Here is a 13,702-nt window from a genome sequence, read left to right as displayed (position 1 = left end):
AGCTTTTCTAACACCCTGTAGGCTACAACAGACGCAAGCGGAGCGTCAAAAGCAGATCACTCATATAATCAATGATGCTGTGTACATTGGAAGTGTCCTAGCTGCAGAGCAACTCAATCCACTTAATTATCCCGGCCATCTGAAATAAATTATTTTACTTGCCAAATATCATACGTCATGACTCTTTTTGCTTTTAATTTCATTTGTTACATATTTAATAAACATCTGTTACATTAAAGCCAGCTTGTGATGATTTTAGTGAATGATTCCCTGTCACATACATTCTCAGCTCATCTGCTGTCATCTCTGCTTCACTCCAACGAAATAGTTTAAGTATTGATATAGTACAAAATACGATTTTTGTTTTTCATTCCAACATTGCTTTTAATCAAAAAACATTTGACATAAACTTTAGACAACGATGACGGTCAGACGACTTCTTTTTTTTTTTTTAACTCATTCATACTCTGGTTTGGTAGTATGGTGATTTGGCCATAATACATTGGGATGTGAATACATTTTCAATAATTCAACAATCGGGGGGAGGGGGGGCCTGAGTAGCTCAGCAGGTAAAGACGCTGACTACCACACCTGGAGTCGCAAGTTCGAATCCAGGGCGTGCTGAATAAATCCAGTCAGGCTTCCAAAGCAACCAATTGGCCCGGTTGCTAGGGTGGGTAGAGTCACATGGGGTAACCTCCTCATGGTCGCTATTAAAGCACTATTATATCGCTTTCGGTTGGGCATGTGTTATTTTGTGTGTGGATGCTGCGGAGAATAGCGTGGGCCTCCTCACGCGCTAGGTATCCGTGGTAACGCCCAACAAGCCACGTGATAAAATGCACGGATTGACGGTCTTAGACGTCGAGGCAACTGAGATTCATCCTCCACCATCCGGATTGAGGCGAGTCACTACGCCACCATGAGGACCTAGAGCACATTAGGAATTGGCATTCCAAATTGGGGAGAGAAAAAAAAATAATAATTCAACAATCGGAGTCAGCTTATACATCGGTTACCACATGTAGAATGTGGAAAACATGGACGGATTCACAGAATCTAATCACAAAAGTGGCTTTAGCTGTAAAATGCAGAAAGTCATGGAATATGGCTTGGACATAAATGCATGTTTGAATGCATAATTAATCAAATTAAAATTGCAATATGTCCTAGTGTGATAATTGTACAGCAAGAGTAGGTGATTTAATTAAATAAATATATAATCTGCAAGAGATGTGCACTTCAAAATGAATGTGAGAAGGCAGGTGCTCATACACTGAAAACACCTCATCATAATCATCACGTGTACTTTTATGTGTGTGAGATGTGCGCAGCACATACAGACTATGTATTTATTGAATTAAGTCACAGCTTTACAGGGATAAATGTTCACAATGGGCCATGTAGCTAGCTGCTTATCTGGAGAACAGAAACGCCAAAATAAAAGCTTGAATTAAAAGGATGCGTGTGTTTTTGCTTAAATAATTCACTTGTTGTGCACATAAAATGTCTTGGAAAATTGTGCTTTGAAAAGAGTGGGAACCCTGATAAAGTATGGTACAGATGATATGCCAATTGAACCGTTGCTGAAGTCTATCAGTACGTCATTTAGACAGCCTCAAGCCGTTGCATCAATAGAGTCGTCCAGTGTAGACAGGGTGTTCGAAGCAACTACTGTATTTTTCTGAGCCATTATTGCAATGACTTTAAACCTATGGTTCACACCATAATTTTAAGTGAATTTTATTTAGTCAAGTGTCAGAGTAAACACACACTGTAGGTAGTTTATCACATTAACTAATGACATGTTCTGCTTACATTTGACCACAGAAAGTGTCCAAAAACCTTTTGTCCTAATTTCAGTATTCAATCAAAAAAGTGTGCTTGTGCTTACTTTGGTTAAAATAAATGAAGACTTGATTTGCTATTGTGTCTAATGTGGCTTAAGTGTCCCAATTCGTTTTTTGGGGCCTCTCTATAATTGATAATGTATGTGAATACCATATGGATCATTTTCATGTCCATATCTTTTGTATACCCTTTAGCTTTGGTAAATGTATGCATGACAGTCAGGTCACACTGCAGGCGATAAAAAAAATAATAATAATATATATATATATATATATATATATATATATATATATAATATAACACACACACTCACATACATACGAGCTTTGAATAAAATCTGGTAAAAATTAGTAAAGGCAAGTACAATCATTTTAACGGAAATACAGCTTATAACTATAAAATTAATTTAATGAATGTCTACATGCACGACAGGAGCAGATTAACCAAATCCATGGCTAATGACTGTTAATTCAAAAAAGTCTGTCTTTTTACTCTGATATCAGCATATGAATGACTCTTTAACCACAGTACTACTTGCTTGTGATCACAATATCATGTACTTGCTTGAATTTGTTGCTTTCTGCATGTTTATCAGTTACACATCTTCCAACTGTTTACACTTAAGCTGTGAAACTTATATTCAATATCAAAGAACCATGCAAACACAATTTTATTTTTTTCTAATTTTTTTCCAAAGTCATTCAAGCCACATACTATATTCAGGTCACATCATTTGGCTCTTTGTTTAGTAAATATGTATCTTTAAATCTTATAAGGTATTCATGTTTTAATAAGAATCAAATATTTGTCTGCAACCTTTGTCTTCTTTTGGTGAATTAAATGGGACCTCATACATACGAGGACACATCATTACATGCCAGTTTTGTAATTCTGCATGCTGCATCATATTAACTACTGTAGGACTACTTGATACTGTATGGAAATAATAAACATTTAATCCTTGACATTATTTAATGGATCCACAATGTGTCTCATTTCTGCTGATGAGGTGTTTATTATTTTAAGAAGTGAATATCCCATTGACTTGAGAAATTGGTCAAACAATAGCAGTCCACTGGTGCTCAAATCAATCACCATACAATTCATAGACACATTTCATGCCAATGTGTTAACAACTTTGTATATTAACAGCAATAATTGGAGACATGTCCATGAGCTGTGTATTTTTGTAGATCTTCATTTGTTAGAATCTCTCGGCTGCACGGCTCGCCACAGCCCGAATGTTGCCATATACTTTTGATGGTGGACTCCCTGTTGGAAATGACGAATCAGAATAAATTCCTATTATTTGTTCAGAAACACAAGTTAAGAATTTTGTCTTTCACTAACCAAGAATGAGGTTGCATATTGCCGTCCGTGCCATTTTGATATTCTGGAAAGATCCCAATATATGAACCTTCCTGTAAAGAACCAAAACAAAAGATTCAACTCTGTATTCCAATTTTAAAGTGAAATTAAGAAATAGATTATTTTAGGTTGAAAACACTAACAAGATAGAATTGCCAGACCAAGCAATCAGATAATCAAGTGTTTTTCTGAATGAATTCTTTATTAGATATAACATGCATTTTCTTCTTTGAAATAGACTCACGTGTCTGCGAGCACAATCCTTGTTTTCGTCACGTTCTCAATAGTGAATTTTGTTTTGCCTCCTTTGCCAGCTATCCTGCCGATGGCTCTGGATAAGTGATCTCCTTTTAGAGGCTTAACTGTAAACACACAAATTAGTGATGGAGACAAAGTCACTTTTACAAAATGGTTTAACAACGTGAATAATGACTTACCATCTGTGACATCAAATGTTTCCAAAAACAGTTCATCTAATCTGATCAGTGCCAGTGCATCCTGTGGGTTAACACAGGTTAACATACGTTATACATTACTTGACGAAAACTGATTAGGAATAATAAATTATTGAAAAATAGTGCTGGGCGATATAGCTAAAAAATACATCTCAAAAATGTACCACCTTTTGATGATCTTTGGACTACATCTCAATAATTTATACTTGCACTCATTTGGCTTAGAAGTCTTTTTTCCAATCAAAGGAACAATCATTTTAACCAAACAGCCATCGTTGCAAGTGTATTCAAAATGTTAAATGCAAGAAGTAATGTACAGTAAAAATCTAGTTAAAATAATCAAGGTGTGAACTAAATGGAAAAAATAATAATAATGAAATGTAAGGGATAATGTACAGTCAGCTGATCGTTATAGCAAAATAAACCCAGACAGGGTGATCAGAGGACTCTTGTATCACCCTGAAGGGGTTTATTTTGCGATAATGACTGTACACAATGCCGTTTATTACATGGCATAAATCAATAAATAAATGGACATGAAATATTGATTTGCGCTGAAATTATATTTTTACATGAAGAAAGAAATCACAGTGTCTCTAGTAACAGCTGAATTCCATCTCTGGTTTGCGACGAAGTTATGTTCATTTTTATTTTGCGAAATTACCACCTGACTGCTCATTATACACCTTATTACAAAGAGTACTTGTAGAATAAACATACATACATACATACATACAGGACATACATTTTTTTATGTAAATTATTTTATTAGCTTACTTGTAGAGATCACAGAGTGATAAGAGAAGTAGAAAAGGTGACTCGCAATACCCGGATGAGCGGTCTGATATCACTTGATCCCTGGATGAGCGGTTGTTATTCAGAAATATCAGACCACTAGATGGCGCAATACTGAGTGCACCTTTAAGTAATGTATACAAATTAATAATACTGGTCTATCTACAGTATTGATAACACCAAATACAGCCTCAATTCAGTGCACATGTGCTGTCTTGTGGCAGTTGTTTTCGAGCACTTATGTACAGTATGTGCATGTATGCAAGAGCACTTGCGACACTGACTTCGGCTGTGTGTGTCTGGTTAATATTTCTGTCTTGGTGAGATATTGGAAACTATGGAGTTGGTTCATTAAGTAGGGCTGTGTTCAAGAATATCGATACAACTAAACATTGTCATGTTCTTCTTGCCAATTGCTTTAAATATAAAGACGCTCAAGACTACATGTAAAACATCAACTAATGTGACATTAAAATGTGTTATCAATGAATCCATGCCTCATTTTCTGAGTAGAATTCACACGAGAACAGTGTTTAACTACTCAATGATGATTTAAAGTAATATATATGCAGTAGATCGTATAAATTGTCTTGTTTACATTCTGAATTCATGGAGCTAATGAGCTAACATGCTATATGTGGCCATAATATGTGCCATTTACAGTCTGTTAATGTAATTTATGATGACACTGATACTACTGCAAATATGGGTGTATGAAAGAGTGTTAATATGCAGAATACAGACAAAAGAATGAAGAGAGGCAAGGGTGTAGGTTTGGTTTGAAAGTTGTTAGGGATATATTTCAGGGAGGACATTATTCAAAATGCTGATATTACAAATGCAAGAAAATGTAGTGTCTATAGATACAATATTTCCTCATATAGCAAGTCTCATTTTCTATTCCTCTGCCCCACCATATTAAATATTAGCGTGTTTTTGTACTCGCACTATTTTTCCATTGTAAGTGTCTCACTTTTACTTCGATTTTTGCTTTTTTTTTTTAAAGAAAAGGAGGAACGAGTTGAAATGTATTTTTGTGCTAATCAACATTATGCCACAAATGCTGTCGATTGACCTTAACTTGTATTGAACCTGGAACAGTCCTTTAAAAGCAGAAAGAAGAAAGGGGCAATAAAATACATTTTCTTTTTGGTAACAGAATTATTTATTTTGTTTTCTTATCTTTATGGACTTAATTGTGTTTTGAATGGCACAAAATAATTTAATTATAAACAACTGTTAACTATAAACAACTGTTAAATTCAGTTCAAAATGAACAAGTATTGTGATATTGTTTCGTGACGTTGTTGGTGATAACCAGCCCAACTATCCAGATGCAGTATGTACCAAATATTCAGATTCATACCCTAAAAACAGAGCAATATATACAAATGTGTTTGAGGAATTTGCAAACTTTAAGTCAAAAGCGTTGGACGTGTACATTACATTCCCACAACTTTTCCAATGAAGAAAAAATTAGAGAGCGGTGGATTGCGACTTATAAAGTATCCATTTGTCATACTTAAGTAAAAGTAAAGATACCTTCATGAAAATTGACTTAAGTAAAAGTATTAAAGTAACTGATTTTAAATTTACTTAAGTATCAAAAGTACAAGTAAATTGCATAAATTACAGAACAGCTAATTAAACCCATGGCAGCTTATTTGATTGGCAGTGCTCATCATTTACTCACTCTCATGTCATCCCAGATGTGTATGACGTTCTTTCTTCTGCTGAACACAAAGATTTTTAGAAGAATATCTCAGCTCTGTAGGTCCATACAATACAAGTGAATGGTGACCAGATCTTTGGAGCTCCAAAACAGAGATTAATAATAATATAATTTATCACACATTATACATTTGCACATATACAGTGAAATTCTTCTTTTCACATATCCCAGCTAGGCTGGGGTCAGAGTGCAGGGTCAGCCATGATACAGCACCCCTGGAGCAGATAGGGTCAAGGGCCTTGTTCAAGGGCCCAACAGTGGCATCTTGGCAGTGCTGGGGCTTGAACCCCCAACCTTCTGATCAGTAACCCAGAGCCTTAACTGCTGAGCTACCACTGCCCACTGATTAAGGCAACATTAAAGTAATCCATATGACTCCAGTGTTTTAATCAATGTCTTCTGAATTGATTCAGTTGGTTTTGGGTGAGAACATACCAAAATATAACTCCTTTTTCACTGTACATGTTGTCATTGCAGTCTTAAGGCAAGATCATGATTTCAAGCTCGATTACACTTCCTAGTGCTTGACGCATTTACAGAGCACTAGATGGCGCTAAAGGTAGTGTAATTGACCTTGAAATCATGAACACCAAGGAGACTGATGTCAAGATGTTCAGTGAAAAAGGAGTCACATTTTGGTCTGTTCTCACCAAAACAAACTGGATCTCTTCAGAAGACAGATTAAACCACTGGAGCACCCTTAATTTGCTTTTCAGAGCTTCAAAATGTCAAATGAGATTAGTGTACATGAACACCACCACAAAGCTGTAAATCCAGTGAGATTGTCTTGGAGTGCGGATTTTCTGAGATGGGGGCATGTCAATTTAAGAAGCATGGTAAGAATCAACCAAACTGGTACAGTTTAGATTGAATGTATTTTTTGTCCTACTGATGAAGAATAAAGCTTGCTAGAAAATAAAACTCATTTAGCTAGTTTATATGAGGTGACAGTCTTGTGCAACTAAATACAATTTTCCATTAGTATATGTGGCCACACAAGAATGATCAAATAAGACACATAATATGCAGTGTGTATGTGAATACATGTACAGTACATGTTGTTGCATTGGTGCTGAAAAAACTTCCTGCAAAACTGAACCAATCTGTACAACAAAAATCACTTGAATGCTCTTTACATCAAAATTACAACTTCTTAGCTTGTAAATACAAACTTCCCAGGAGGACTTGAATGCAGTTTAAACCACAACATAACCAAAATAGTGTTTATACTGGCTGTGTGTTAAACATATGTGTATTAGACATCTGGTTGAGAAATAAAGTCCATAACAAATTGTAACATTGAAGGAGGGAGCGGAGTCATATTTAGCGACCAGAATAGAGACTGGGCTCTTTTCATTTGGGCCAATAAGCAACCACCCAGTAAGCAAAGAGAACATTTTAGCAACCACCAACAACACCCTAATTTATCAAATAAATAATGTTAGACATTTTTAGGAGCGCTGGTAATTATTCAAACACATCGCACCTTGGTTAAAGCTAGGGTGTGTAATCCAGAGAGGCTAGCAGTTAGCAAGCTAGCTTTGGAAAGCATAGAGCCCGCCCTCGTTTCAGAGGTGTCTCCAAACCCACGCCTCCTCTATCACATACACACACACAAAATATATCAAAAACAAATCAAACCATGTAATTACCAGTCCAAAAGTAAAACAGCAAACATGGCATCATTTTGCAGACCCTTTGAGTCCCGCAGTTGCCTCTAGCGTGGAAAAGCAACGCCAGTGTTAATTCTGCTTTTAGCACGCTCTTGATCCAGACGTTTTTCATTGCAGAAGTTTCTAACACGGTCCTTCTTTTCTCGTTTCCTTTTACTGGTGGTTCAGGAGGAACAAAAGGTAGCTGCGGTTCGCCTTCCATTCTCGCGTTCGCTCTGCACAGCGTCAAGGAACCCACGCTGATGACGTGTGATTTTCTGCGCGAACAAGTTTCGCGGGGGTATGCAAATATAGATTGACAGACAGGAAGGACATCCTATCATTACATTTGGACCAAATGCAATGACTGGTCAATCATTTTTTACATTTAGACCACTTAAATTATTGATTGCTAACAGGGTGTGAAGAGACTTTCAACCAGTATAACATAAAACATTTCTGAAAAAGATTGCACACCCTAGCTTTAAATGTAAAAGGTAAACGCGTTTGATTGACTTTTATATGAACAGGTTTCCTGGAAAGGTAGGAGACTGATAATACATAACTTCATCATTATTTCACTGCTGTCATAATGTTTAAGCCTAAACTTTTCAAATGAATTCATCAAAAAACAAATTTAAACTTACATGAGCAGTTTCTTGTCTTCCCAAGTGGAGACAGACGACGCAAAACACACGTTATCTGGCATGCGATTCGCTTGTGATTTTGATTCAGATTCGTGATTCACAAAACGAATAATTCAGAACACTTCAGTTCAAAGGAATCAAATTTAAATGATTCAACTCAAATGATTCTTTTACGAATCACACATCACTATCGCCGATCTGCATGCATTTTTGCACATACAGCTGTTATTTTTTGCGGTGTTCAGTCGCAAAAGTAACGAAAGGGTCTGGGCAAATTTATTGGAGTAAAAGTATCAATTTTCTCTTCAAAATGTTGTGAAGTAAAAGTCCAAAGAAATATTTCTACTCAAGTACAAATATTGAAAAACTGTACTTAAGTACAGTAACAAAGTATTTGTACTTTGTTACTATAAACCTCTGATCTGTGGTAAATCGTTTTTTAAACTAATTTCATAGTAATCCATTTTTTCCACTGAAGTATAAATCAGAGACTGTAATCAAACATCACAGTCAACATCTTAACGCTCTCGTGACAAGGAAAAATTACAAAACTAGTCTAACGACACTGTCTTAAGGCAACTTAAAAATCAATGCGATATTCACAATGTTGCCTAATTGTATACAGCCGGCAAGATCATTGTGAATGCATTGAGAATATTCAATGAATCGCACAGCCCTATTATAAACTAAATGTCATTCGTACTCACCTCCACCTGAAATCCTAAAACAAAGGCCTTCACAAAATCTGCAGCTTTAGTGAGGGCACCAATGTCTTGTGTTTCTCTGCATGTCTGTTAAATAAGAGAAGTTCACTGTGCTGCACACTTGAGCAAGTTTAGACGCATTTCCTGACACACAGACATCAGATGATAATCTCCCAAAACAATCATAATCCAACTTGTTTAAATCATCTTCACTTACTTTAATTTCAACATTTCTTGTTTTGAGATTAAACCGGACTTGAAGCTGCAGGTTTTCTACTATGGGGGTGAAAATCTTCAGCCAGTTTTCTTTTAAAGGTGTGTGACGGTGAGCAGGCACAGGCACTTTCCGCATTTCATCTGCACCTCCCTGAAACAAACCAAACAGGCCATACAGTCAGAATAATTGTATGAATGATAATGAATATGCTCACACATTTCACAAATAAAACAGCATTAAAAGGTTCATTCTAAGAAATGGGCACCTATTCTACTCTAATTTTGGGTTCAATACAAGTTAAACTCAATCGACAGCATTTGTGGCATAATGTTGTTTACCACAAAGATGTATTTCGCTTTGCCCCTCGTTTTCCTAATTAAAATAGAGTTTACAATGAGGCATTTACAATGGAAGTGAATGGGACCCATTTTTGGAGGGTATAAACGGCATAAATTTTAAGTTTATAATTTTATAAACACTTACACAAATTCTTCTGTTAAACCTTGGGTATTTTTTGAGCTGTATAATATTTGTTTAAATCATAATTGTTACAGTCATTTTAGGGCTTTAGGGTTTGTTGACATTAAATCATCATGGTAACAAAGTTGTAAAACTGGCTATAACTTTACAGAAAAGGTTAGTAAGTGATTTTATCACACTAACATCATGTTTACATGCATATTGTTTATGTCTTGTAGCTATACTGTGGAAACAGTGAGTATTTTAATGTTTACAGATTGGCCCCCATTCACTTCCATTGTAAGTGCCTGACTGTAACCCAGATTTTTGCTTTTTTTTTTAAGAAAAGAAGGGACAGGGCCTGGTGGGTAGCTCAGTGGTAAAAGATGCTGGCTACCACCCCAGGGTGTGCTGAGTGACTCCAGCCAGGTCTCCTAAGCAACCAAATTGGCCCGGTTGCTAGGGAGGGTAGAGTCACATGGGGTAACCTCCTCATGGTCGCTATAATGTGGTTTGTTCTCGGTGGGGCGTGTGGTGAGTTGAGCGCGGATGCCACAGTGGATGGCGTGAAGCCTCCACACGCGCTATGTCTCCATGGCAACGCGCTCAACAAGCCACGTGATAAGATGCGTGGGTTGCTGGTTTCAGACGCGGAGGCAACTGAGAATCGTCCTCCGCCACCCGGATTGAGGTGAATCACTATGCCACCACGAGGACTTAAAAGCACACTGGGAATTGGGCATTCCAAATTGGGTGAAAAAGGGGAAAAATACAAAAAAATAAAAATAAAAAATAAATAAAAAAAGAAGGGACAGGTGCAAATGTATTTTTGTGGTAATCAACATTATGCCACAAATGCTGTCGATTGAGCTTAACTTGTATTGAACCTGAAATATTCCTTTAAACATAGTCTATGTTAAATATAATTATGTATTTATTTTATTATTAATAACAAACCTGTCATTAAGCAAATTATTTTATCCATAGTGATTTAAACTATTTACTGATTGTACTTACTAAAAATGAAAACTAAAAATGTTTGCCATAACACACCACTGAGTGTACCTCTTTGCCAATCTACAGATCAGAGTACAATATTACAAAAATAATTAAGTATACATTATTTTATTCATTTTATTACAGACTCGTAACAAATAACAGAAACTAGACCACTCTCGTATCAAACAATTCCAATCAAAACTGACCCATCAGCTGAGAACCGCGCATGCGCAAGTGTGTAACACGTGGGGCTCTTGAATCAAGAGTTACAATTTCCAGTGTTGAGCATTTAGCCTGAGGGCTGTTTTATAATTCAAAACCACATATTATTACACCGAGTTTATATACGGTGTTCAGTATGCCCCAGTACCTTGAGTTGGTCTCCTGATATGGGTGGGAACTGCGGTCTCTTGGGTGCTACTGTGTCCGACTCCATGTCCACTGGACCTGCATCCCGCTTGCGTTTCTTCGTCTTCTTTGATTTCACTTTCTCAAACACCTCTGTGTTTCCATCACAGTCCATAGTAGCAGTCGCCTCAGTCGTCGTGTTTGTTGCAGATTCCATGGTGAAATTATATTTATAAAACTACAGTTCAACGCAGGAGATGTTTACTATGGACATGTGGTGTTTGCCATGGTGTTATAAAAAAGAACGTAAATGCTGTCCAACACGTGCCAAACGCTATTACTAATTACACGAATCATATATATCGCCGTACGTTATCGACAATAAATACTTTTGATTAAATAGATTCCGTAACAAACGAACATTTTACAGGCTTGTTTGTGTTCGTTTAGAGTAGGCTATAAAAAGGACAGCTATATTGTTGGAGGCAGGGTTGCTAAGTCTAGTGTTGTTTTACCTTTAAACCGTTGCAGCCGGTTGAGTTTGTTACGTGATTTTAGAGTTTGGCACATCGCACAAATTAGATTTGAATGTAATTATTGTAAACCAACCAACAGCCAGTCTTCAACAAGCCTAATAGTTAGATAGAGTCTATGTTTTAATTGAGACAGACAGACCAACTGTGGTTATGATTACAGTTCTGTACAGGCAGCATGGTACTGAATGCAATATGCAAACAACGCCGTAAAGCCTGGCTCAGGTGAAATGTATTGGGTGATTTTCACGATACCTGTCAAGAAAATGGCTTGGTTATATTCAACTCCAAATCAGTACAATACATTGTTCTTTATGATGATTCTCATTACCGTAAATAACAGGCATTTTTTTTTATTTTTTATTTTTTTATTGTATCATAGTAAAACGTGCTGTTGTACAGTGACTTTTTAAAATTAAAATCAGTAGCTAATGAAAGGCAGTACCAAGGGACTACTACTATGATGTAAAATTACTTTATAATTTAATAACATAATTTTTTTCACATTACGGTAATGATAATATCATAATGACCTCTTGTTGCGGCAATGAAAATATGGGGGCTCAGTGTGCGTAACTGTCATAAAAAATTGGTTTTTTGTCACAACGTGACAAATCTTAATGGCACTAAAGGCTTTGTTTATATAGAGTGCAACAGTCTCGTTCAGGAAGTAAAAATCCCATCAAATGTTTCAGAATCAGCTTTATTGCCAGGTATGTTTACACATACAAGGAATTTGTCTTAGTGACAGGAGCTTCCAGTGCACAACAACACAACAACAAGACAGAGATAATAATAAAAAAATAAAGTATATATAGAAATACACAATAGGACAATATATATTTATATAAATATACATATGTACAATATACAAATACATATCTGTTATATACAGAAGCAAGGGAATGTATTGGCAGAAGAGGTATGGTATGTTGGATAAATATACATAGACTAAGCTGTGTATTGCACATTAATTATTGCTCAAAGGGGCAGTTTTAACTGTTCATGAGATGGATAGCCTGAGGGAAAAAACTGTTCTTGTGCCTTATGGTTCTGGTGCTCAGTGCTCTGTAGCGCCGTCCAGAAGGCAACAGTTCAAAAAGGTAGTAGGCAGGGTGAGTGGGGTCCAGAGTGATTTTTCCAGCCTTTTTCCTCAATCTGGAAGTGTACAGTTCTTGAAGGGAGGGCAGGGGGCAACCAATAATCCTCTCAGCAGTCCAAAATGTCCTCTGTAGTCTTCTGCTGTCTGATTTCATAGCTGAACCAAACCAGACAGTTATTGAAGTGCAGAGGACAGACTCAATGACCGCTGAGTAGAACTGTATCAGCAGCGCCTGTGGCAGGTTGAACTTCCTCAACTGGCGAAGAAAGTACAACCTCTGATGGGCCTTTTTCACAATGGAGTCAATGTGTGTCTCCCACTTCAGGTCCTGTGAGATGGTAGTGCCCAGGAACCTGAATGACTCCACTGCTGCCACAGTGCTGTTTAGAATGGTGAGGGGGGTCAATGTTGATCACTAAAAGTGATCCACTAAAAGAATCCTTGCATATGTCCCTGGTCTGTCCAGATGTTGCAGGATATGATGCAATCCTATGTTGACTGCATCATCCACAGACCTGTTTGCTCGATAAGCAAATTGAAGGGGATCTAGAAAGGGTCCAGTGATGTCCTTCAGGTGGGCCAACACCAGTCTCTCAAATGATTTCATGACCACAGATGTTAGGGCGACAGGTCTGTAGTCATTAAGTCCTGTGATAGATGAATAGATTTTTAAGGATAGCTTATAAACATTTCAAGACAGACCTACCTTGAGCTCCGAGGTTGTCTATCGATAGTATGTGCCTCTGTTGAAGCCATCCGCCTGCGTTATCTAATTGTTTTTTTTTTGTTGTTTTTTTTTAAATAGGGTGTTTGATAGCACAATTCCTGGTAAACAACTAC

At 36.9% G+C, this 13,702-nt stretch overlaps 1 protein-coding gene across 2 annotated transcripts; it reads right to left on the bottom strand.

Moving 5' to 3' along the window:
* Positions 1-15: 15 nt before the first annotated feature.
* Positions 16-11,658, bottom strand: LOC127413632 (RNA-binding protein PNO1-like). 2 transcript variants are annotated; one of them, XM_051650916.1, is made up of 7 exons: positions 11,250-11,658; positions 9,422-9,571; positions 9,208-9,291; positions 3,657-3,717; positions 3,464-3,581; positions 3,202-3,272; positions 16-3,123 (listed from the first exon to the last, which is right to left on the bottom strand). In XM_051650916.1, exons 1-7 carry the CDS (start codon positions 11,442-11,444, stop codon positions 3,056-3,058), a joined length of 747 nt encoding a protein of 248 aa, XP_051506876.1. In that variant the 5' UTR covers positions 11,445-11,658; the 3' UTR covers positions 16-3,055. The 2 variants fall into 2 exon arrangements, with proteins under 2 accessions (XP_051506876.1, XP_051506877.1); XM_051650917.1 differs by lacking the exon at positions 9,208-9,291.
* Positions 11,659-13,702: the final 2,044 nt, after the last annotated feature.

The sequence above is a fragment of the Myxocyprinus asiaticus genome, chromosome 23 (genome assembly GCF_019703515.2).
Source record: "Myxocyprinus asiaticus isolate MX2 ecotype Aquarium Trade chromosome 23, UBuf_Myxa_2, whole genome shotgun sequence".
In the NCBI taxonomy this organism is placed as follows: Eukaryota; Metazoa; Chordata; class Actinopteri; order Cypriniformes; family Catostomidae; genus Myxocyprinus; species Myxocyprinus asiaticus.
This window is presented reverse-complemented; position numbering and strand designations above follow the sequence as displayed.

Excerpts from the sequence above, each read along its gene's own strand:
- LOC127413632 (XM_051650916.1), bottom strand. The coding sequence starts at position 11,444 with ATGGAATCTGCAACAAACACGACGACTGAGGCGACTGCTACTATGGAC. Across the intron at positions 3,718-9,207 it reads TTTTAGGATTTCAGGTGGAG|GATGCACTGGCACTGATCAG; the intron begins GTGAGTACGAAT and ends GTTAACCCACAG. Across the intron at positions 3,124-3,201 it reads AATATGCAACCTCATTCTTG|GGAGTCCACCATCAAAAGTA; the intron begins GTTAGTGAAAGA and ends CATTTCCAACAG.